Source organism: Galeopterus variegatus, unplaced genomic scaffold (assembly GCF_000696425.1).
Source record: "Galeopterus variegatus unplaced genomic scaffold, G_variegatus-3.0.2 Scaffold1046, whole genome shotgun sequence".
NCBI classification, from domain to species: domain Eukaryota; kingdom Metazoa; phylum Chordata; class Mammalia; order Dermoptera; family Cynocephalidae; genus Galeopterus; species Galeopterus variegatus.
The window spans coordinates 171,933-198,321 of NW_007727157.1; the positions used below are offsets into that span (position 1 = coordinate 171,933).

General features: G+C 39.6%; 1 protein-coding gene across 1 annotated transcript; it reads right to left on the reverse strand.

Annotated features, from left to right (window-relative positions):
* Positions 1 to 6,487: 6,487 nt before the first annotated feature.
* HAVCR1 (hepatitis A virus cellular receptor 1) lies at positions 6,488 to 25,477 on the reverse strand. Its single transcript, XM_008574421.1, has 8 exons — positions 25,432 to 25,477; positions 23,277 to 23,618; positions 21,998 to 22,078; positions 17,408 to 17,512; positions 13,898 to 13,953; positions 10,685 to 10,796; positions 9,269 to 9,305; positions 6,488 to 6,677 (listed from the first exon to the last, which is right to left on the reverse strand). The coding sequence occupies exons 1-8, from the start codon at positions 25,475 to 25,477 to the stop codon at positions 6,563 to 6,565; spliced, it is 894 nt and encodes a 297-aa protein (XP_008572643.1). The 3' UTR covers positions 6,488 to 6,562.
* Between the last annotated feature and the right edge of the window lie 912 nt (positions 25,478 to 26,389).

A 26,389-nucleotide genomic window follows, 5' to 3' on the forward strand; every position in this document is an offset into this window, starting at 1 on the left:
CAGTTGATAATGATGTGTCAGTGTTGGTTCATCGGTTGCAACAAATATGCAACTCTTGTGCAAGATGTTGATGGTGGGAAGGCTTTGTGTGGGTGTGCTGGGTGGGGAGGGTGGTTATGTGGGGACTCTCTGTACTTTTCAATCAGTTTTGCTGTGAGCCTAAAACTGTTCTAAGAAATTAAAGCCTGTTAAGAAATGTGTAAAAATCGGTCATTGTCAAAGTATTTTTTTAGGCTCAAGCAGGTACAGGGGCTGCCAGGCAGAGCAAGCCACATTTCAGCAGTCCGCAGTGCATAACAGAGGTTACCTTAGAGCATTTCCTCACAGGACAAAAGGGACTTTCTTCTTTGCTTATTTTTACAGTTTGTGAGGAAAACATGTCGTTCTTAGGAGGCCCAGGGACAAAGTCAGCTAAACAGCTGTGAGCCAGCTTTTTGGGAAACTGTACAAAAGCATGGCAGCGTTCAGACTTCTTGCTCCCAGGGCTGCCACCAGTATAATGCTGTTGCCATGGAAGCCAGAAATAGGATAGATACACTGTCACCTGGCTTCATGCCCTTTTCCCTACTTGGTTGTTCACCTGCCTTAGCCCATTGTTGATATTTTCCTGTTTTATTTTGTGTCTTATATGTTCTTCTAGAGCACTTGACACACAGAACATGAAAACTTGCTGTCATCTCCTCTTCCCAAGTCTCTCTAGAACAGTGGTTCTAAGTCTCAACTACACAATGAAATCATCTGGGGAGAGGAGACTGAAAAAATTATGATACCTGCACCCCACCTCCTGAGATTCTGATTCAATTGGTTTAGGCATGGGTAGTTTTTCAACCTTCCCTGGTGATTCCAACATGCAGCCAAGCTTGCAAATTACTGGTCTTGGGGAGTCCTTGAGGTTCACAAAGATTTCTATACTACAGCCAGTCATATAAATAGACTTGTCAAAGCGTTTTAAAGACACTCTTCCCAACCACCACCCCATCCCCAGCACACACTGGTAGGTTCCAGGAAACATTCTTTCTGTCATTTTATTCACCAATTTTAGTAGAAATGTATCGAATACCTACTAAGTATAATCTGGGTGCTAAGAAAATACAGACACGTCCCTCAAAGAGTTGAGCATTAAAAGCACCATCGACCCAAACGTTTCTAATACAAGGGACTACGTTATAGGGTCACCAGTTATGCTTTTAGTTTGTACAGCACAAGGATCCCATGTCAAACTCCATTTAATAAGTCTCTGTCCTGGCTCAGGGCTGTGTCAGCCAAAAGGAGGATGAAGGCCTCTTTATAACTCACCCAAAGGTGTCACACAAGCTAGGAGGGACTCTGGCCTTGTGCACAATGACCTGAGCTAGGCACTAACACCATGCCTGGCATATGAAAGGCACTCCATTTTTTCATATTTATTGAGTAATTTAAAAAGGGCTGCACAGAAGTGTTCAGAAGAGGGGACTAATTCTGTCCAGGGGGATGAAGTCCAGAAGGGCGGAAGTGGTGACATTGGAGCTAAGCCTTAAAGAATGACATGTGCAGTGGAGACACAGGAGACAAGCATTCCTGGAAGGTGGGATGACCCATGGAGTGGACAGTGGGTAGCTGTAGGAGCACAGCAGGGTGGGACTCCGTGAAGCAGGCAAGGTGAGTTGGGGACAAGCAGTGAAGGGGCTCACTACATAGTTGGGACTTTTACCCAGTGGGGAACAGTTGCAGGATTTTAACTGAGAGGTAACAATCAGATCTTGGCTTTCAGGTTACACTGGTGGCTGTGTGGAGGAAAAACTCAGGGGAGACTGGGGAAAGGCACAAGTGGCCTCCAAGTTAGAGTTGGAAAGACCCTTCATATCCCTTAGAATCCCCAAGGGAACATTACAATTAGGTTCCAAGGAGCTCCTAAGTACTAGAATCTTTCTCCCTCAGCCCCTCCAAAATGATGCTCTCATTCTACATCAAGGATATCAAGGGCACTGCCTTATTCTTTAGCTGGCGATCATTACCTTTGCAGGGGGGGGGGGGGGGCAATGGCTTTTTGTGTATATTTCCTTAGAAAATTTGAGGTGATCAGAGTCATAGAAGAAATGAAGTCCAGAGGACATATATCCTGAGGCCATCCAAAACTGTTCACAATCAACTGACAAAGAAGACCTCGATTAGAGGGAGATCCAGTGACAAATTGTCATTTCTTTCCTTCCAGAGAATGCTTTGAACTTAGAAGAAACATTTCTGCACAAACTAAGCTATGAAAAACAGAGTGTAAATGTACTTCCCTACATTTCTTAGGGTTTTCCTATATTCGTGGACTCTGAGTAAAGAATTTTATTTAGCCTCAAAAGTGGCATCACGATACCCGCAGTCAAAAAAAAAAAAAAAAGTTTTGTGTTCATTTCCTAAGATTTACTTCCAAAATAAGAAGAAATGAAGGATGAATATTTGCTCCTGTTTCTACATATTCTTTCATGAGGTCTGAATGTTGTTGCTGAAATGTGAAATAATTTGTAGTAGCTTGTCTTCTGTCATTTAAACAAACGGTCCCTCACGTCTTACTAAATCAGAATCTACCTCTAGGAGAAGGGCCCAGGAATCTGTCTTAACAAGCTCCCAGCTCTTCTAGTCTATTGCCTCCACAACTTTAAGCATCCACATAATCTTTGCCATGTTCACATTGCCGTTTTGCTATTACTCAACTTGTTTTAGATTAATTAAATTTAAAATATCAGTCATCTTAAGCAATATATCCAATAAAACATGCGTTTGAAGCATTTTTTAAAAATTTACATCAAACTATTTTAAAAATCCATCTGTGGACCAACTGAGTCAGCTCCTGCACTGCCCAACCAACTACCGCCACTCAAAAATGCAAGTTTGAGAAGAGTGGGCTCAGCCACTGCGGGGCCCAGTGCAAATGCAGCCAGACTTTGGCACCTCATCTCTCTTCTTCCAGGACCCCTTTTCCTAGGACTAGGTGCCAGATGTAAATTCTCCCCTTCTCCTTCCCCTGCCCACCCCCTGAGGTCAACCCCAACCAAGATCGCTTTTTCTCAGGGGGCTATACCTGAACTCAGAACAGTGTTGCCAAAGCATGCTAATGGATATTAAAATATAATGTGGTGATGGACAGCGGGTTTAAACTTTAACATGCTAAAGCGCTTTGTTACCCAAGAGTGGAACTCTTTTTCTCAAGCAGATATGTCCATAGCCCTTTACGTCCTGCAGCTGGTGAGACACGCTGCCCTACTCTCCACCCCTCACTCACTTTGCTACAGCCACTTCGTATTTTTTAGTCCTTGGAATATAACTTTTTGTCTCATAATATACAAGCTTCTTCCCGCCCCAGGGCCTTTGCAGTTGGTGGATTCCTTCCACCAGATCTTCATGTGGCTGCCGCCTACACATTCTTTTGGTTTCAACTTAAATGTCACCTGTTTCCCAGAGGCAGCCCATGACCAACGAGCTGAAGCTGTACCACTTCTCACCTGCGCCCCCAGATACCCTCTATCACAGCGCTTCTCAACCAGCAATGGTGGTGCCCTCAACAGACATTTTCAGGTGTCACAACCGGAGGGTGTGACCCATCTAGTGTGCAGAAACCAGGGATGATGCTAAATAGCTTACAGTGCACAGCACTGCCCACTGCAACAAAGTTTTCTGGCCCCAAATGTCATGGTTGAGAAGCCAGTCTCTACCACGATATTCTCTCTCTGTCTTTTTTTTTTTTTTTAAGCATTAATCAGTACCAGAAATAATGGTTTTTGTGTTTCTTCCCTAAATTGGAGCTCCTTAGGAACTGGAGTTCAGGATTGTCTTCTGCTATATCACCAGCACCTAGAAGAGTATCTGGTGCCTACTTGACTCTCAACAATTTTTGGCCCACTTTGACCTTGCCCTGAGAGTCTACCACAGGTTGAAAAGGCTTGGCCCACATTAACTGATGAACCCGAGAATAAAGTAAGTTAGTTTTCAGAATGAATAAAGCCACTTTTATTAACAAATATACATACAATTTTACAAGTGAAATTAGACAACCATTAGTCTCTCACACTTTCATGTACTTATAAAATCATTCTATCTTTACATCTATCAGTGAATGACTGGTTCTGCTACTTCTTAAAGATGTGCAAAAATTTTAAAATTTAAATATACAGTCTTTATACCAGTGTCCTAATGTCCCAAGACAGATTGTAGTTAACAGAATCTCAATGGTATCTCAAAGGATCAAAAATAACAACAAAAATTCAATACAGTCTAGAAGGTTGACATATTTACAGAAAAAAAAATTCATATTAACTAAATTCCTCCCCTTCTTACCTATTCTCCCTCTCAATTATTGACAATGTTTTTCTAAAGTATAAGATGAGAGCCAGATTACTCACCATCAACTTTGTCAATAAATAAACATTTTTTTAAAAATAATTATACCGTGCAACAAGAGATTTATGAACGTAACACCATTGAAATTATTTACTGAGCACTAATGCTAGATCTGCTATTACTACAAAATCTACCGGGGAAAAATCTTGCATTTCTGATTTCTGTAGTGTTTTTCACTGTTCAAAGACTTCTTTGAACAAGTAATATTTCTTTGACAAGTAATATTTCATTGGCATTACCACTATATACCAAAGCATGAAAATGATTATATCTAAGAGATGAAAAAAAAATTAGGCATAAAGAACAATTTGCCCTTAGACCCTATTCTTAATCCTGTATACTAACTAAGTATAGTTTCCCCTATGCCCCATATATTCTGTTTCACAGAATGCTACTAGTCATTGTGCTCATGTGTTCAAACAAGTTTTGGAAATGTTGGATTAAACAAAATTAACCAGGTTCCCAGAGCCTTTAATGTGCATCATAAATCTGCAGGAAGTAAATGGAGAATAGAGCAAGCATCATAAACTCAAAGAGGCACAGGCACCACCAAGCAGGTAACAAAAGTGAATAGACAGGGAAGGCAAAGAGCTGAAGGGCATGGACCCAGCTAGTCGGGCTCTGATCACACAAGAATGCAGCCCAATCTTGCCAAGCCTCTCCAAAGCAACTACAAATCTGGGTTTAATTTCAAATCTCCAGGTTTATGCATGTTGCCTTGAATTAAAGAAAAAGAAAATGCTGTAGTTGGAGCAAAATTAATTTTTAGACCAGATTAGGCTGGCCCCATTTGGGACAGCTGGTATATCATGTATCTCAATCTTATTTGCCCACAGAACCTTCATACAGAGGACCTACTTATTTCCTAGAACTCTTCAGAATAGTGTTAAAAATGTTGTCTTTGAGGGCAAGCATCCTGCCCTCCTAGACCACTATGGTGTGAGTAGCTCTGAACCTTAAGTGTGAATAATTTCAGGGCTTACTCAAATTGAAATTGAAATTAATATCCAGCCTTGTTAACTCTTCATGGAGAAATGCTTCTCTTCTGATAATGCTAGCTCTTGCAAGTCTACACTTCTAAACAATCACACCGTGACTGAAGATATCCTTACAATAAGCCTTTGTTTAACTCTCTTGGCAAAACCAAAAATTTAATTGAATTGTGAAAAATAGCAATGTGATTCATAAGATATGAAGACCCTCTACCCTTCTGAAACAATTTTAAATATAAAAGTGATTTGAAGACAATTTTAAAATTTAGAGTTTTGGGTGAAACTAATGATACTTTCAAACACTATCATATTTGCATTGTAAATTTTCAAAGGCAGAAAACCTTTCCCCTATTCCCTCCTTTTTTTTTTTTTTAAATTCATTTCTGCCCTGCTCATTCTAAAAATTAGTTCAGAGATCCTGATGGTTGTTTATATAAGTGCCTAGCACCAGGGCACAAATGTAGTAGAAACAGCATAAATGTGTTGAATCATATGGCAAATGATTTCCTTCCCCTGGTGTCTTTTTGGTTTGTACTCACTACCATAACTTCTTAGACTGCTAAATAAAATAGCCATTCTCATCCAAGGATCAAGCACTTAATGCATCATATTTCCGGAGCCATGAGAAAACAGATATACCTGTAATAGTAAAATTAGACTCATTTCTATTTCTCTACAGAGAAAATAAAAATCTGTACACCCCTACTAATTGAAACCTTTGAAGAATGTAAGACATGTAGCATTTGGAGTTACAATACGAAAACATGAGGTAATCGTGAAATGCTTCCAAATGAAGTTCCAAGTCAGATTTGCTGATTTTTAAGTCCTATTCCCCTCTTCTGGACAGCTTTGGTGGCCAAGAAAATGTTCACTTCTTGTATTCCCAATGAAAATTCTCTTTGATGCATACAGGATTCATAGGGAGAACATACAATTCTAAAGTGTTCATGTTTTGGAGAGAGCTCTGCAATAACTGGAGAGACTGAGCCAGTTTTAGTACAAAAGAATTAGGACTATATTAACAATAAGGTTGACAGAGATTTGAGCTGTCACTCTACCTAATATCGCTGATGTGCTGGAGTGCCAGATGAAACAGACACAGAAAAGTGGTCCTGGAGTTTAAAAGGCATTTCACATGGTGATATATATCTGGTCACAGTCTTCTGCAGTCATGGGCATAAAACCTCTAAGAATGCCACTGGGTCTTAATCCATGACGTAAAGATTATCCTCAATAATGTAGATATTGTCTTGGGCTTGGACTCGCACTTCGGCGGCACTCTGCAAAGCTCTAGTCTGAGGGCCTTTGAACACAACCGTCCTGCAGGAAGAGTTGTTAAAGAATCACATGAGTAAAATGAAAGCAGACCACTTCTAAAATACGAGCAGCACTTTTGTTCACTATCAGGCAAGAGTGGGCATTTGTGACTCTAGGAGCCCCATTCACACAAACTATGAAACAAATAGTGCCTTCCAGAGTTATGAAAAGGGTGGCCCCAAGTATAAGGTTGCAGGAAAGTCTGTTTAATAAGCACATGGACAACCCAAGAAGTGTTCAAAATATTCACTCTGGTCTGCTTAAGGAGACTTGCATAATAGAATACAAAAATGGAGAATCTAAAAAAAATTGATATCTAACATCAAACTGAGTTACTAAATCAAGACACATATTTTCAAATGTGGTTAAGAACTGGTTGATAGCTATTTTTCCAAATGTGAAATCTGACCTTTCAGAGAGGGTTATTAAATCTACTTAGTGATCAACATCTGTATTCAAGATAAACATAGGATAGAGAAATACTGAATGTAGTCAAATAACAGTGTTTCACAAGTGTTCACTGGATCATGGTGTCAAAAATCTAACCGTGTGCTGGCCAGTTAGATCAGTTGGTTAGAGTGTAGTGTTCATACCCCTGTACCTGCCAGCCACCAAAAAAGAAAAAATCTTACTGTGTCTTATGGTCAAGTGTCAAAAGGGGTGGGTTAGATTACTGTTATGTCACATACACTCACACACACCAAGTGTACAAAAAGGTAGGCACTGGAGATTAAGGGATTAATCTTTTGTAGGGAGCTATTGGTGCTTTGTGGCCTGCCTTTCGTGTGAAGTTACAGAAGGTGCTTTAGTGGGACTATTGGGAGAACTTATTCTGTATCTCCCATTATTTGGGGAGTCACAATGGACTGATATCTGGGTTTCATAGAAATCAGGGAAGTACAAATCAGGGAAGAAAGCAGACTTAACTTTAACTCATGTGTGGTGTTTTGATATAAGCTGGTGTTTTGTAATTTGTATATGGTGGCTGTTCCTATTACCAAAGCCTACCCTGAAAATATGGAACCCGAGACTTCATACAGCCACAAATGAAGAACATTCCCCCACTGATGTATTTAAAGGAACACGAGAGAAAGCTCCTCTATAGTCCTTACATGGATCAGTCACATGTGTGAAAATACTTATGTTAGGTGTCATTAAGCTCAAATGAGTCAGTGTGATATAACTGCCGAGAAGATAATATCATGAGGAAATGATCATAATCTGTTAAACAGTGTATATTTTTTCTTTTTGCATTTTTATATTTTACATTTTCTACAATATTTTTCATTTATAATTAGGAGATAAAAAGTGAACCTTTTAAAAAAGATAAGTTAGCAGTGCAAGAATAGAAATCAAATAAGTAAAGGATGCTATCTATGCTCCATGCCTACAAGAAGCATTTTCTTTCCATTCTTAGAAGCAGTTAGTCAAAATATTTATGAGTGTGGGTTCCTGAGATTGGGTACTTTATACACTGTGGTGTGATCTTAGATGTCACTAACATTTCTGAACCTGTTCCCAACTTGTAAAATGAGAATAATAATAGTGCCCGTCTCAGGGGTTTATTGCTGTGAAGAGCTTGATTGCAATAATAAAAGCCAATATGTATGGGGCACTTGCAACATGCTAGAGTGTTCAAGGCACATTCTGTGGATTGGCTCATGTCATTTACTCAAACACAGGAAAGTCTGTGTATAAACACCCAATGAAGGAGAACTGGGAATAATGGATGGCAGCCTAAGAGGGATGGATTTTGAATTGAAGAAAGTCCTTGCTTAAAGCCCAATCTGAACCAAATGAAGCAGGCCAGTTGGTTTGGGGACTAAGGAGTTGTGTCCTACCACTGAACAGATTGGGGAAGATAGCCACGTGGCATAGGTGCAGTAGAGGGGATTTAAGTTTTAACTGGGCAGCAGGAGAGACTGAAATATCTTCACAAAGACAGCGAGTGTGAAGTCAGGCAGCTGATGTCAACGAGTGGAGCAGGTTGGGTGTGGAGCAGTAGGAACGATGGGAGCTGGAGAGCTGGGGCATGTGCGCTACCTCAGAGCCACTGTCTGTCCTGCCCCTTCAGCCAGGAATTATCTTCCACCAAGTTTTCTCCTTCCTCGGGGCTTACTCAGCCTGTTCCTGGGCTCTATATTCCCTATAGTGTTTGTCTGAAGCACCTTAAAGGACCCTGTTTATTTGTTTATGTATTTTCTGCCTGTTTTGTCATCTCTTTAGAATAGAGTAGGTAATAAACAGTCAGCAAAACAAAGCATTGAGTAAAATGAAAGAAGAAATCAAAAAACTCATTCGGTGTTCAGTTCCATCAAGCAAGACCTGCAATCTCGTTCTCTTGCTTGAGGTTAGGACTGAGGTGCTCCTTCTGTACCAGTTCTGCCCCGACCCTAGGGAAACACAGAAAGCTAAAAACAGCACCGGCAGGTCTGACAGTGGCAGAGGTGCTCATTAAACTAGATCATCAGGATTCAGGGTATAAAATGGTGAGCGTTTCGAAGAAAAAGAAGAGAGGGACAGAGAAACATTTCACTTTGTTGGACTAGAGTAGGAGCATCAAAAGGTGCTGACAGAAACCCACTGAAGCTTACCTTGCTTGCTGCATCTTGTTTATGATGTAGAAATACTCTAAATCAGAGGGGCAGGGGGGAGTTGAAGAGAAAATTAAACATGTCAGCAAAAGAGTTCATATCCTCTTCCAAACAAGTATATTACTTCTGTTGTTCTTAGACCCTCCCCCAGTAACTTCAGGTAATGCCTTCCCATACCCTCCTTCGAGGCTGTAGAACCCAAACGAGCCCTTCCATGTTCAGCATCTCATTTTTATTAATGGTTTGGTGTATTCACCCACCTATCCTGACTGACTTTAATGCTATTGTTATCTTTTATTTTAACAAAAAAGTCCAGGATTTTTTTGATGGGCAGCTGGAGAGCGGGTGTCAACCAGTATCATCCTAGGCTAACAGAGACATGAGGTCACACTAAGGATCACCTCTATCAAAAGATACCTTTGCCAGACTTTCCATTTCCAGTCATCCCTTCCATCAAGAGGGAAATAAAGAGGGTGTTTTTGGTTGAGGAGGGGAGCATATTTGAATTTCTAAATAATAACTTTTGACAAACCAAGTTCTAAATGATTATGTAAAAACATTCTCAAATTGGCCAAGCATATTCTTAGTTTCCTAAATTTCCTCTTCCCAGATACATGAAGTAAATCAGTAATGGGTTTGAAAACAGTGTCTTGCAAAATAGATGACTGTGGTTCTTTCGTAGGGGGCAGGTTGTACTGAGAGAAACACACACACACACACACACACACACAACTGGCAGAGGAGGGTAAGAAGCCCTGGATGGCTGCCTCTGAAACTTTTTGTTCTAGTCTTAGTCTTGCAATCAATTTCCAAAGTCCCATTTTCTTCTGCTGCTGAATGGGTGCTGTAAAATTTCAACAATATCATCCCCGTAGGGGAAAAAATTTAAATCTTGAAGGAACAGAAGAATAAATATTATATATTACAATGGTTTGTTGGCTTTCAAGTCTCAGCCCTACCCAACAAATTCTGGTTTCCTAGTATTTAATTTCTTTTATGGAGAATTTAAATTTAATTTTTCTACTTAGGGAGTCCATAATTGAAAAATAAAGAACATGGTTAAGAAACAACAGTATTAGGTGAAAAAACCACTAGAATGTAAACTCCATGAGATTTACAGAGATTTATGGCAGAAAATGATCTTTCTTAAGTACATTAAGAACAGTTTGAGATGTCTGTGCACTTACCATATGCCAGACACCATTCTCAGTACTTTGTAGGTACTAATGCATTTAAATCTCCTATCCCCCTCGAGGCAGATGGTATTACCATTTGAATTTTACAAATGAGAATTTCAGGTACAGGGAAGTCACATGAAATCAAAATCACATGATGTATAGAGCTACTTGGACCCAGACAGTTCGGCTATAGGACCTTTGCTTTTAGTCCCTTAGGAACAATCTTGAAATGACTTACTTTTGACAATCACGACAACCAAAACAGCAAGCAACATCAAGGCAAAAATACAGATTCCAACATAGATTCCCTTAGTGGTGGTCATCCATGAATTGTGTGCTGAGGACTCTTGCTAAGGAAACATCAGTAAATTGGAAAAGCATCTTGTTAGAGCTATGGATAGAAAACATTTCCTAGAATAACTTACACAAACACATTTATCTTTATTGGCCCTTGGCTACTTCTGGAACATGAAGACCAAATGATCTGAGGTTGTAACCATATGGTGTCATTCCGAGACAATTTGAAATTCAGAATGTTTATCTTACTTGGGGTGGTATTTATATAGGTGTATACCTTTATCAAAACTCAACCACAGTTAAAACGGATTTGTATGTATTGTATGTAAATTATTTTATCTGTTTTAAAATTCAATAGGATATTGGCCATAAATACATCCCCTGATGATATTAATTGAGGGTTTACATATAAATTGACTTGATCTGATATTATCAGAATGTGCTCATTATTGAATTTCGTCTTTGATTACAGTCCTTATTTTTTTTAACTGTAATTCAAGATTCTGTCTATGTCTATATTAATAAACTTAAAAGTAGCTGTTCACAGACGTGGCCCTGATTAACAATTTAATGCCGTGCAATCAGATAGAAATGTAGAATTGTGTTTAAATCTCCTGGTGCGGATAATGAAGGATCACCACCTCCTGGAGTAAGTCAGAAATGTGCCAGGCATCGTGCTAGACCGCTTTTCGTTGCTTAGCTCTAATACTAAAGAGAACCCCCAAGGTAGGTGTTTTAACAGAAAGGAAGTGGAAGTTGAGAGAGAAGGATCAAGTCTTCCAGCACAAGAGCTCAATCTCTGGAGTCAGAATCCCAGCTCTTCTACTTAGACACTGTGTGACCATGGACAAGTTACTTAGTCTCTCTGAACCTCTGTTTCTGTGTCTGTAAACAGAAGATTCAATAGGACTCTTGGGAAAGGTAGTTTTAGGTCCTTCCTGATAAACACTATGAGGAATACAGAGGGTAACAACATTCAAGCCATCCCTGCTTAGAAGGGATATAGCCAGTGTCTAGAAGGGAAAAGTGTGTTGTATTATCTTGCCTATGAGGAAGGAAGGTGGGCATGAAGTGGGTACATGGAGAAAGGGGTTTCAGGAGCCAGACTCCGCTTTTGTTTTTTAATTATATTACGCAAATAATGCTTGTTCATTTTACAACGTGCTGCTAAGCATGAAAAAGGGAAAACTAAAATAAACCATAACCCTAACATCCAGAAACAAGCAGTATTACCATTTTGCTTCATATACTCTTCTAAAATTGTATTCTTCTAGGATTTTTTCTTTTCTTTTCTTTTTTTTTTTTTGTCTTTTTCCGTGTCCGGCAACGGATCGCAACCCTCAGTGTTGCCCCCATACCGGACCGGGACCGGCAACGGGATTGCAACCCTCGGCGCTGCTCCCGCGCCTCGCTCAGCCAGTGAGCGGGAACCGGTCTGTATGTGGGATCCGAACCCTCGGGCGGGAGCGCCGCCGCGCTTCCCAAGCGGCGCACTATCCAGTGCGCCACCGGGCCGGCCCTAGGATTTTTTCTTAACAGAAACAACTACTATATTCTATATATACTACACACACACACACACAAATATATATAATTTTTAAAATTGCCTTTTTATTCAGTTATTGCTTAGCTAGAAAAAAAAGTTGCCTTTTTCACTTAATCTATTGTAACCCACATCTTCCCATGTCAGTAGTGTACTGCAGTGACTACATTCTTAATGACAATATGTGGATATGCTTAATTGACTAAATAATTAATCGCTTACTATTGAACATTTTGATTGTTTATAACATATTCATAATTGCAAGTAGCCACAATGAGCATCCTTTCTCAGACATCTTTACTGTATTGTATTTGTTTAATTTTCTTCTTAAGACAGAGCCCAGGAAGTTAACCTACTGAGTCAAAATATATGCTGCATATTTTCAGGATGCCTGGGAGACATCTTGACATTTTCAGAGTCAAGGTACAAAAAGCCCACATTTTTGCTACTGCCTGTCTTGAACTTGCTTCTAATTTGCTTCTACTGATGCTAAACATACCTGTTCTGCAGGTAATGAGGTTAAGAACAACCTCACTATTCAGAGTGGTTTTTATTTCAATCCAGCATAAGTCTGGCTATATAGTAATACAATAAATATTTACATAATGGCAGTTCTGATATTTAGCCAGGATGTACAAATTCAGCCCACATCCATCAGATTGATTAGTGCCCATGCCTTAAAAGTTATTAAATTTTTTAATACAACTCCTAGATGGTAATATTCTCATTGTACTAAGGTATACAGCATAAGGCCCTACTCCAAACAGCTCCACCTTGCCTGAGCTTTTTGAATTTCCCTTACAGTAGCCATGCTGTCATTTCTCACAACTTGTTATCAGAAGGATATTCTCATAACCTCAGACTTTTTGTTTGTTGCTTCTACGAGTCATTTTTACATATTTTAAAAGGGAAGTTGTCTCACCCAGGAGCCAAAAGAAAAGGTCCTATTGCTAAATTTGTCTAACTCGTTTGTAAAGATGAGATTTTGATGAGACCACAAGACTGGGGCAACTTAGGTTTTTCTCAAGCTCACTGTGGAAACAGCGTAAGACCCCTTTACAGAATCAAAGTTGTTCAAGACCTTAATACTTTATCATCACACGGGAGTTTTAAACATAGAAAAAAATCAACAGTAGCCTCAAAATTTCTACATAGAATGGCAATTGGGTGGGAAAAGGATATTAGGGGGCCTATCTTTAAGATTTCATTTGAGGGTAGATGGGTGGCACCCACTCCACACCATCAAAGCATGTTATTTCTCTAATAATAATTGAAGACCTCCTTGGTATGTTATATTAACTTGCTCTCCTTAAATTAGCTCATTCTTTCATCCCAATTTCTGACCAGGTGAAAGTCTGTGGAGAGTGTGTGTGTGTGTATGTGTGTGTTATTCAGTAAAATATCACTCATTGGGCACCTTTAACAAACTAAACCACCTAAGTAAACTTTTCAAATTAAAGCATCTCTATTTAAGAGCCAAATTCTTCTTTTTTTGTTAAAGGAGAAAAATATCAATCTGTGTACTGTTCTTACAGAAATAGTTTTTAAATGTATCTTGCTTCAAGGGAGGTATATGAGTAAATCTAATAAAATCGGGAGGAATATACTTACAGTTTGATTGTTATGCCAAACGCCCTCCGAAGGCTGTGTCACGGTGCCATTCCCATCTGCTCAACAAGAATGAAAATTAATTAGAATTACAAAAAATATTGAATTTTCCCTACAGACACTAAACATATTCACATTGCCTTCTAGTGATGGATGAAAAGTTGAAATACTATAGGCATGGTAAGAGTCATACCAAGTTATTAATATTTTATTAATTTATCCTATAAAGTTGTGATTCTTAACCTTTATGTCATGGACTCTTTGAAAATGGACTCCTTTTTCTATTTATGAAAAAAAATGCAATGTATGTACAGACAAAGTATTACCTACAATTTTAGGGGAATCACAGAAGCCCATTCTTGAAACCAGGTTAAGAATGCTACTTAAAGGTAATCAATATTTTCATGCTACTCAAAAGCTGTCAGTGAGTGCCCAGAGACCATATGTAAGCACATCTAAAGATCAGAACCACCCTATTCAGAATGGACATTAAATTGGTTTTACATTCAAAATTAGAGTAAAATGTACCATGATATCCACAACAGGCAGCATATATATATATGATATATGATATATGATATATGTCAATGTGCCTAGACTTTGATCCAGAAGTACCTTAGAAAATGTCTGTTATATCAGCCACAAGACCACTGTATCTTATGCCATATAAGGATTAGGATTTTATATGGTATAAGATATATTGGTCTCAAAGTTCTGAATATTCAAATTTTCAAAGTGTTTTGAAGTATCTATTTTGTAATAGAGAATATATGTTGTTGGCTTTCCTAGGTAACCATAGGTCAAATACAGAATCTTTTTTTTAGGGAGTATATACCACATACTGTGTACTTTCCATCTTAACAAACAGTTTCTTAATCCCATTTTATAGATGAAGAAACAGACATGGAATGGTCAAACAAGTTTCCAGTTTTAGTAAATGACAAGAGCCTCTGCTGGTAACCACCACACTTACTGCACTGCCATCAAACGGAAATCTACAGTTCCATTAAATTCCCTAAATACTGACACAGCTATAGATCCCCAACATAAGCAAAATTGGACTAATCATATCCCCCAAAATATATGCATTACCGTGTTTATATTTTACTCATTCTGAGACTACTTCTTAGAGAGCCAAAGGCAATATCTAGGTTTAGGCAATTTTTAGAGTCTAGGTTCTGTTTGTGACTTGTGTTATGATATTCTTCTCCTAAGACCTTCAGGGAATGGGACTGGGTGACGCTAATGACATCTACTAGCAATATGACCTTGATACTCAAGGTCCTTTGCATACACACATAGGCATGTATGTACCAATGTATGTATGTATATGTACATGAAGGTGTGTGTATATATATAATTCTAGCTAACGTACCCTGAACTACAAGCTAAAACAGTATACATTTAATTTGTTATAATTTAAATTAGGTAAAGTATGTAAAGCACTTAACACTGTGTTGAATAAACATCACCCATTATTGTTATTATACAATGGAAGGAGCAAGGAAGAAGGTGGAAGGATACTGTACAATGCACTTTCCACATATCATATACTTTAAACATCCAGTGAGGAAAGTTCAGCAACTTGCACACGGACACGCAGCTGGTAACTGGTGGCTGAATTGAGAGCTGTGTGTCTCCAAAGTAGAGCCATAGGGCCTCCCCAGTCTGGCAATGGCAATGAATATGGGCTACCTCAGAAGAATTAAATCAGACAGCTATGAGTTTCCTGGCACATATATCTGCCAAAGGTGGGTTGTGGGTCATATGACAACCAAAATCCCTTGCAGACCTAACATCCTTTGCTTCTATGAAGCTTTAGCCAACTGAGGGCTGACTTGGGTGAAGCGAGGACTTGGCCTGAGGGTCTCATATATGCAGCCAAAATGGCAACAGTCACACAAATCCTGGGACACAGCTGCTCCAATGTTTGTTCCTCTCTAGAAAGCTCTACCTTGACCAGGTTTTAGTGACATGATATTTTAGAGAATTCTGATTCCCCACTCCTACTTTCTTCCTCCTCACACCCTAAAAGAGTCGGGTGCAGCTGCTCCTACTGCTGTTACCTTGTGTTTTTATCTATTTTCATTTTGTTTTTGTGCCCAGAAACAGTGTGTACCAAGGATTCCACTTTCAAAACCAATTCCCAACTGAATGAGGCCCTCTGTGAATTTCACGGCAAGTCTATTTTAAATTAACCAGCTTTCAGGAATACTTGGCAAAAGATCCCCCCCATGGTGGGGGGAGGCCTGCCGATTGGCAGCTCCTGAACACAATGAGTCACACACTCCAGGAGTCCTGCAAGACTTGACCTTGTTTGGATGTGGCACAAGGACATATTAGCCAGCTCTAACACTCCCATAATTTACCAATATGGGCAACAGAAAGAGTTAGCTGGGAAAGATAACAGGATTCAGTATCACCTTTCACCCTCACAAGGAAAGACAGCTCAATTCTACATTTCTAAAGCGTAGAGATTATATGAGACCTGCCCAGACTCAGGAGAGTGGGAAAGACTGGAGGGCAGTGGCAGGATCTCAGTGGGGTATGTCTGTTTGGTGGTGTTGGTGTCCTTAACCCATTGTCCAAGTTTGTTCAGGCTGCTATAACAAAATACCTCAGACTGGGTAATTTATAAACAACATAATACTATTGCCTACAATTCTGGAGGCTGGACTGGTCCAAGATCAAGATGCAGGCAGATTGGCTGTCTGAGGGACCTCTCTCTTCCTCACAGATGGCACCTTTTGTGTGTACTTATGTGGGGAAAGGGACAAACAAGCTCCCTTAGGCCACTTTTAAAAGGACACTAACCCCATTCATGAGGGCAGAGCCATCATCTCCCAGATGCCTCATTCTTAATACCATTGCTTTGGGCATTAGTTATCAACATGAATTTTGAGGGGACACAAACATTCAGACCATAGCGTTATCTCAGAATGCTCATTAAATACAAGCTTGACAAGGCAGCAGTCTTGTCTCCCAGCTATATTTAAGGTCTGGAACTTGGAGAAAGCATGGGTGGCCAACTTGATCTAGATACCAGAAGGCTAGATTAAATTGTTTTAAAGCCCTGGCCCAAGGAATCAAGTCCATTAATAAGTCTGGAGTCAAGATTGGTTGATTTGATTTATAAAAAAAAAGTAATGTGCATATGGATGTTCGCAAATCAAACAAGCTAACTGTGCCAGTCAGGCATATGGATTATAGATATTCTAAGTAATAGTAATAATTGCTATTGTATCTCTCTCTCCTTGTAACTATGTCCCAAGCCCTTCATCTCATTTAATCCTCACAAGCATTCTACAAGATCAGTGATATTATATCCATTTTACAAATGACAAAACATATTCAGAGAGGGCAGACATTTGTACAAGTCACATAGCTGGTTTGAGTGGCTGGCGATGGCACTCAACTCAGATCTGTCTTATTCCAGAGTGTGTGCTCTCAATAATGTCAATGGTTATCAAGATTCAAATGTTTACAGGTATTCAGGAAAAAGAATGCAGTTACCTGTTGGGTGAGAGTACAATGGTGAGCTGGTGGGCTGTGTCCCTGTTTCCCACAGTGTCGTAGACTGGGTTTCTGCTGGCTGACTTGGAGAAGGTGAAGTAGATACTGGAATGAAAAAAACAGAAGAACTATGCTCCATTTGTGGAGAAAAATTTGCAGCCACAACAAAAATAAAGAGCAAAATTAAAATCAGGAATTACCATCAACTTCCCACAGGGTCTTCACCTAGATTCTTTTAGGAGGCATGCATGGCTCCCACCTACCCACTTCTAGCCCTTTCTCTCCATTAGAAATTTACTCAAAGATGGCTTTCTAGCATTACACTGCTATCCAGTTATTTTATTATCATGAGAACATGTAATCTAGATAATGTTCTAGGTAGTCTTATCAAAATACAGGATTATCTCACCCTTTCTATACTCCTAGGTTCCCTCTAAACATACAAAGCCTACAACAGCACATCTTATGTAGGATATCCACTTAAACTTTTATTTTATTCATTCAAGTGACATTTCACTTTCAGGGAACAGGGCCTGGGAGGTTGTACCACCTCCCATACCCCCTTCACAAAAGCTCCCATCTGGATTTCCTGGCCTTATTCAAGTTCCAGGTCATCCATACATCTTTCCAGGGAGGTACAAATATTAAACAACACAGAATAGGGCCGAGCCCGTGGCGCACTCGGGAGAATGCAGCGCTGGGAGTGCAGCAGCGCTCCCGCTGCGGGTTCAGAACCTATGTAGGGATTGCCGGTGCGCTCACAGTGCTCACTGGCTGAGAGTTGTGCAGCCGATCTCAAAAAGGACAAAAAAAAAAACACAGAATAGATACTCACAATATTTAATTCCTTGAGGTCTCTTCAAGGTGGGAATATTGCCCAATGTCTTGGCCTGGGTAATGATTTGCAACCCTCAAAGCAAGGTTCCTGGTGGACCCTGACCCCGGTTCCTTCTGCGTCTGCATTCTAGTCATTCCTTTCTGAGGAATGATTTCCTGTGTTTTCTGACTCATCTTTCATTGCTCGCCAAAAAGTTTCCATTAGAAATTCTCCAATACGGAGCTATGTGTCCCTTCCTTTTCCCGAGATCTCTCCTTTATTTCCTATCAGATAGCTCACCTCACCTGCAGAGTTCTGTGTTTTGTTTGTTTGTTTGGTGTCTGGCTGGTATAGGGATCCGAACTCTTGACCTTGGTGTTATAATACCATGCGTTAACCAACTGAGCTAACTGATAAGCCCCTTCATCTGCAGAGCTGATCACTTGCCTTTTATAAAAGGTCTTTACATGATTCTTCTCCTAAGCACCACAGGGTTTTAGAGCAAATTTGTGGTGGTGCTGGACAAAAACTCCCAATGCTGGGCTTTTCTCATCGCCTCTCATTAGTCTTTCATTTTCCCCTTCACCACCCCAGTCTTGATAACTTCACCTTCAACATCACCCTTTCTCATGTTCTGAACTGCTTTTCCCTTTTTCTCTATTGCTCAAACCTATCAGAGGATGTGGCTTTCTTTAGGAGCTAAAAAAAGGACAACGCAAGAGAGTCAGATGGTCAGAGCCTTTACCCAAATTAGTTCTGTGCAAAAGACCTCTTGAGCTTAACTTCTTCCCCAAATTTGGGTCATCTTTCTTTCTCTTCTGCTCCTACAACCTTACATGCAACTATTCCATGACTATTTTAGGCAGCTAACATGTATTAAAGGCACTGAGCACAAGGAGGAATGTATGTAAAAACGACTGTCCCTGCATTAGATTAGCTTCAGTGTTCACCTCCTTCCTGTACCATAAAGTTCAACTCTAAATTCCAACTCTTTCAGAAACTATCAGGATAAGAATAAGGCTCAATTGATACTAGCCCCCAGGAGGTTGTATGGACATATAAACCAACAATTTTCTTCTAAATATCAACTTTAAATGAAGTTAATAACTTATGCATCTTCACCAAACCAATTCTACTGATCCATTTACCTTAGTAGGCATGAACTAAGAATTCAAAGTTAAATCAATATTCAGAATGTCTAACAGATTCTCTAGCGTATTCAGCCACCTAGAACAAGCTGTTTTTCTTACAAACTTTTATAGCTCTAAAGTCCCAGCTATAACCTAAAGCCCTCTCTTCCAAACTCAGCTCATAGCCCAATCCTTCAGATCCCTCCTGGTTAAAAACTGTAAAACTGCTAAGGGAAAACGTAGGGGGAACACTTCAAGAAGTAGGACTGGGCAAAGACTTTATGAACAAGAGCTCAAAAGCACAAACAACAAAAGAAAAAATAAATAAATGGGATCATATCAAACTAAAAAGCTTCTGCACAGCAAAAAAAATAATCAACAGAGTGAAATGACAACCTACAGAATGGGAGAAAACATTTGCAAACTATATCCAACAAGGGATTAATATCCAGAATATATAAGGAACTCAAGCAACTACACAGTGAAAAAACAAATAACCTAACTAAAAAATAGACAAAGGAACTGAATAGACATTTTTTGAAGGAAGACATACAAATGACCAACAGGCACTTTAAAAAGTGCTCAACATCATTAATTATCAGGAAAATGCAAATTAAAACTACATTGAGATACCACCACCTCACTCCAGTTAGACTGGCTATAATCAAAAAGATGATGAATAACAAATGCTGGCAAGGGTGTGGAGAGAAGGGAACGCTCCTGCACTGTTGGTGGGACTGTAAGTTAGTACAACCACTATGGAAAACAGTACAGAGGTTTCTCAAACAACTACAGATATATCTACCATATGATCCAGCAATCTCACTTCTGGATACATACCCAAGGGAATGGAAATCATCATGTTGAAGGGATACCTGCACTCCCATGTTCACAGCAGCTCTGTTTACAATAGCCAAGATATGGAACTAACCTAAATGTCCATTGACAGATGACTAGATAAGGAAAATGTGGTATATATACACCATGGGATACTACTCAGCCAAAAAAAAGAAAGAAATTCTACCATCTGCAGCAACATAGCAACATGGATGAGCTTGGAGAAAATTATGTTAAGTGAAATAAGCCAGGCACAGAGGAAAAAATACTGCATGTCCTCACTCATAAGTAAGAGCTAAGAGAGAAAGAAGGGAAGGAAGACCACAGCAATACGTTGGACTTGCAGAGGGAGAGAGCATACCTAGGGTTGCTGGGAGTGGGGGGTTGGGGGATGGGTTTGGGGACTAACTGGGTGGGGGACGTGGAAATTAATCATAATTTGTGGTAATTGACATACTGATAGTATTGATCTGACCATCACATTTTGGGCACAGGTGGTGACAGTCAGCTTTTTACCCCATGAATATGCATAATCAATAAAAACAAACAAACAAATAAATAAATATACACATGGCTTAATGGGAGTCGAGGGAAATCAATATGTTCCATCAGATTTTTCTAGCTAAGAGGCTATGACATTTCTGGTACTCCTCAGAATCCAGAGTTACCTCAAGGGGTCAAAGGGTTTTGGGGGCTTTGAGAATCTGCAACAAAAGATATCTTTTTAATCACAGAAATAGAAGATTTGAAACTAAACTTGTCCTCAGTATGACAAGCTATTTCCCCATGTGTAAGGGAACTTATTCTCCATTTGTATTAAATGTAAACTCTTATCTGTGGGAAATTTGAAGTATGAACCATATGTCCTGAATTGAAAAAATAAACATGTACTACCTAAATTCCTTAAGTCCTTAAATATAATGTTTACTTTTGCATCAGTATAAATAGCATCTTTTGCAATTTCCATGCTACATAAATAAAGGACCCTTGAAACAAAACTGTGTAAGTCACTCACTGCTCCCAAAAGACAGGGTAATTGTATAAAGTCTTTTTTAGTGAGGATGTCAAATTAGGACCTATTTATCCAGACATAAAGCTCAGTGTTCATGGTGGGGGCTCAATCCGGTAGTTAAAAACACTACCCCCAAAATCGAATGAACAGAGATTGGGTCCTGACTCAATCACTTTTTACCTGTATGACTTTCAGCAATTAGCTTTTAGATTCTGTGTCTCAGTTCCAACAACTATAAAACAGGATTAAATCATACCTACAATGAATATTGTTGTCCTAAGAATTAAATGACACAAAGCTAAAGCATGTAACATGGTGCGTGGTGCATAGGAAAAAGTAAATGTTAGATTCATTGAAACCTTAACCTCAGCTGGAGGGTCCAACTTCAGAATTACTTAAATGATCTCTACTCAGAGCTCCTTGTAAGGGCAGAATCTCATTAGCCTGACCCTTGTTCTCTGGGACACCCTATTTTTTGTCATAAAGCTGTGCTCAACTGGGCCAGATCCATGCCACCCTTTTTGGATCAGTGGCCCAGCTATTTTGGGGTAATTCTGAATCCCTTTGAGAATGAGATAAAAAGTCATGGGTTCTCTCACTCTGAAAATGCTTCTATGTACAAAAGATGCATACAATTTGTGAAGCGGGAAGGACCACAGACTCTGTGAAGCCCATGTTTGGAGCCCAGGTAAGAACCCTGACCCTAGACTGTATTTCTGCCTTGACACATGGACCTGGATAGTCTACAGCCTCTCATTAGAAGGCCTCCGGGCTTTGAAACACATCCATTTTACCTGGTTTGTGGTTCTGTGTGGGTGCTGGTGTTGGAAGAGCAGAAGTAGAGACTCTAGGTGATGTTGGAACACTTGTTTTTCCTAGTAGAGTTAGTAACAACATGAAAGCAAAGATCAATCAAGAAGCAAGAAACTAGAACCTCATGCTGGAACTCTAGGCAGAAGGATCTCTCCTGAACTCTTGCTCTTTGCCATTGGTCATCTGGAATCTGTGACAGGGTAGGGCTTTGAAGGCCTGCTCACAAAATAAAAGAAAACAAAACAAAACAAAAAAAGGAAGCAACTGCATTGAAAGGGAGGCGAAAACAGATATCTCATATTTACATTGAAGCACTTTTTAGAAGGCCAGTCATGCAGATTTGCAGATGAGCATATCTTCATAAACATCTCTTGTGAGGCAGGGGAAGTGTCTAGAGCCTGGAACTGTTCTTTGTCCTCTCGGTGAATGACTGAGACGTAAATAGTAGTCCTCAGGCCCAGAATGTTTACCAAATAAAGAGCGCTCAGTTCAGTCAGTCCTGAGTGTACATGCCCAATGGATGTGCATCTTAACTGAGGGGCGACTCCGCTAGACAACAGGGGAGGGCCAGCACAAAAGACTTACACTTTCTGTTAGAAGGTGGACAAAATCTTTTAAGGTTTCTTCCCACCTAAGAGATCATTTACAAATTTACAAGAGGTAATAACCTCTTCCAGAGTCAGAAGTGCTATAGGAATCCCAACAGCTGACCGAAGGTCTCAGAGCTACCCAGAGAGAGATCCGAGACTAGAATGAAACAGAAATCCTGTTACACAAGCAGTCAGTGAAGAATGACTCAAAGGTGATATATCGACACAGCAGTACCTTATATTACCTACTTTTTATGTTTGAATTCCATTCGAGTTTTAAGATGTTAAAAATAGACATTTTAACATTCTTCTAAGATAAAATTTCAGAGAAAAGCGGCAGTTTTTTAAGTTGAATAAATTCAGCTTGATAAAAATATTCACGATATTCCATTATGTCACAATGAATGCTATTTCATGGACAACTAGCACGTTTGAAGCACTACTTTAGGAGACAGTTTGCTGATTCTACTCGATGGCCTTGAATCAAGGTTGGTCTTATGACTTCATCTACACAAATGAAAGTTATCCTATTTCCCAAGAGCAAGAGTTTATTGGAAAACAGGATTATAGAAATTTCCTCTTTCCCTACAAAGGCAGAGAGAAAATTACTACCAAACAGAAAACTCAGTTAATCCACATGAAATGATCAAAGAAAAGAAGACAAGCTTACCTGGTTTAATCTCCAATGATAAGGTGACTTTCATGTCATTGAACCACCCCCTGTGTTCAACACGGCAACAGTACAGGCCACTGTCAGCCTCAGTTGCATTCTCTATGGTCAAAGACACGTTCCCTTTCAAAAGATACCCCTTTAGCTGATAACGCATGTGCTTCTGAAAGGTGACATGAAATCCATTAGTCCAGATAATCTCATCTGAGCATTTAAACATAGGACATTCCCTTCGGCCCCAGCACATGGACGTGACCTCTCCATTAGCCACTGAATAGGTACAGGGCAGCGTGACAGGCTGACCCACCACCCCACTCACTTTTGTATAAGAAACTACAGCACCTGCAGTAAAGAGAAGAGAAACAGAGAATGAGGCCTCAATATTTTCTTAAATTCCTTTTGTACTTTTTAATTAATTAATTTTTTTTTTTGGTGTCGTTTTCTTTGTAAGCATGACCTTAGAGCTTGAATTTTTTAATTTGAATATTATAAACATTTTTATGCTAGCATATTCTTCATTAATACTATTATGTAGTAAATATATTTGTGGATAAAATAATTTATTGTACTATATAATATTCAAGCTGTTTCTCATTTTTACCATTGCAAATAATATCCCAAAATCTTTCTACAAAAATCTTTTCTGTATTTAGGTTTTCAAAAGAATAGTTTCTAAGAGAGAAATTACTAGGATAAAGGACAGGAATATTCTCAGTCTTCTGAAGAATATGGCCAAATTGCTTTCCAAAGGTTTGAACCAAATGACATTCAGGTAATACATGAATGTGCATTTCACCCTGTGTTTGCCAGGAATCTGCTTGTTATTGATTTTTAAATCGGTAATACATGCATGTGGCTTTTTAAAATGAAAACAGCACCAAAGGGTATGTAGTGAAAAGTCTCCCTCCATGTCAGTGCCCCAGTCCCCTCTCTCTCAGATTCAATCACGTTATCAGTGGAAATGCATTTTTAAAAAAATCAATTCTATTGCATTTAAATTTCAAATTGTTGATTTATATTGCAATTTTTAAACTGCTATTACAAATGAAATCATCTCACGTCTTCCTCCCCCACTGCCCCCAAAGAAGCACAGGTAATGTTTTATTTAAAATATTGTTGGCTTAAAGGCAGAAGTCTAATAAACTTTGGAAATCAGTTTTTAGAAAATGGGTTTATAATACTTGCAAGAGGAGCCGAGACTCATTATGGGCTTTAGGATCAGTCCAAAAAAAAAACCTAAGCAAGGGTCCCTTCTTGTAAATTGATCGCAGTGAGCAAGGCCCATTTACCCAGGTAAAACCACAGAATTGGAGGATATTCGATCAAGTACTAAATTATGCCACTTAACACAAAACCAAAACCAAAACCTCTCTTTTGGGGTAGTAGAATAAAAACCCTGTTGCCAAATGCATTCAAGGTAGCCCTTAAAAGAAATCTGAGATTCACTAACTAATCATATTTAGAACTGGGCTGTGAGTTTGGAAGATACTCTGGGTAAAAAATGCTCATTGTTATATAAAAGAGTATATATATTTCTCACTGGAATTCTGATAACTTAATTTTGCCTAAGATCATTTTTTTTGGATTACAAATATAAAGCATGCTATTATAATTAGGTTATAAAAGTATGTAATAAAAAATGAACTTTCCCCTGTAATACTACTCTCCGGAAATTAGTTTTTAAAATTTAGAATATGTCTATTCCAATTTTTCCCCCTATTTCATAGAATGTTTTGAATTAAAATATTTAAACAAAATAATTGAACATGGTAAAAAAAAAAATCAAAAGGCACAAAAGAGTACAATGAAGGGCTAACTCTCCCCTCCACCCCATCTCTCATCCCCCACCACCGTTACTATTCCTCATATACTTGTGTCTATTCATACCCACCCCTTTTTTGTTTAAATACAAATGGCAACATGTGACACACTGTTCTGCATCTTGCCTTGCTCTCTTGGCCATGGATTTATACTTCACAGTAGTTAAGCAGTTTCTTTAGAGTAAGATTTCATCCTGGTTCTCTGCTCACTAGTTAACCCATAACCATCCAATAATGCCCAAGGAACTCCATCTTCCTCCCCAACTCTTACCCCACATCCTTCCACTCCCCCGTCCTCTGGACTTCCAACTCCCCCAGCCCACCTACTCACTTACCTGTCAAAAGTAGTATAAGGCTTAAGATGACTTCCTGAGGGTGCATTATGGTATCAGCCTGAATTAAAATGAGAAGAGAGACTGGTATCTGGACAAGTCTTAATTCTCAGATTGCAACTTCTCCTTTCACCCTGACTGGTGAATCACACGCACCTCCCCTGCTGGGGATGAGAGAAGACCACGTGTTAGCTTCAGATGGCTGAGGGTTCTACACCTTCTGATGGACCGAGAAAACCGCCCTTGGAAACAGCCCCTTATTTCCCAGCTCCTTCCCCCACACAGTGTCCCAACTGACTCCTGGTCCTGACAAAAGAGATAAGAGAGCAAACAGGAAAGAAACTGGAGGCAGAGATAAACAGTGTGGCTCAATGGCACAGCACTAGAGCAAAGACCGGCCTTCCACTGTCAGAGATGCACTTGATTTTGGCCATGTGCTGGTCATAGGGCCCTTCCTGCTCTGTGGCCACAATGATCAGTCCCTAGATTCAACCAGTCATATTGCTAAGTTTGCCATTGGCAAGATGAATTGAGCAAGCATGTGAGTCACTCTGCCTGACCATTCATGCTACTGGGCACAATGACTCACCCTGCATCTTACTGAGGGATGTCAAGAGAATGCTTCAGGAAACGGAAGTCCGGACCAGACTGGGGTTCAGATCCAAGCTCTGCCATTCACAAAGCTGCGTAAACCTTAGAGTTACTGAACCCCCACACTTTGATTTCCTTGTTTGTAAAGTAGCACTAAAAATACTTGCTCTGTCTCCCTCAAAGTTGTAGTATAATGAGCAAAAGGGCTGTGGGAGAACTCTAAAAACTAAAGCCAAATATGCATTAATAACACTAGCTTAGGTTTTTGGAGCAAATTTACTAGGCAGCAGGCTCCGTGCCAAGCACCCACACGCATTTAATCCTCACGGAACACATTGGGTAGGTGCTGTTATTCATCCCATTCATGGAT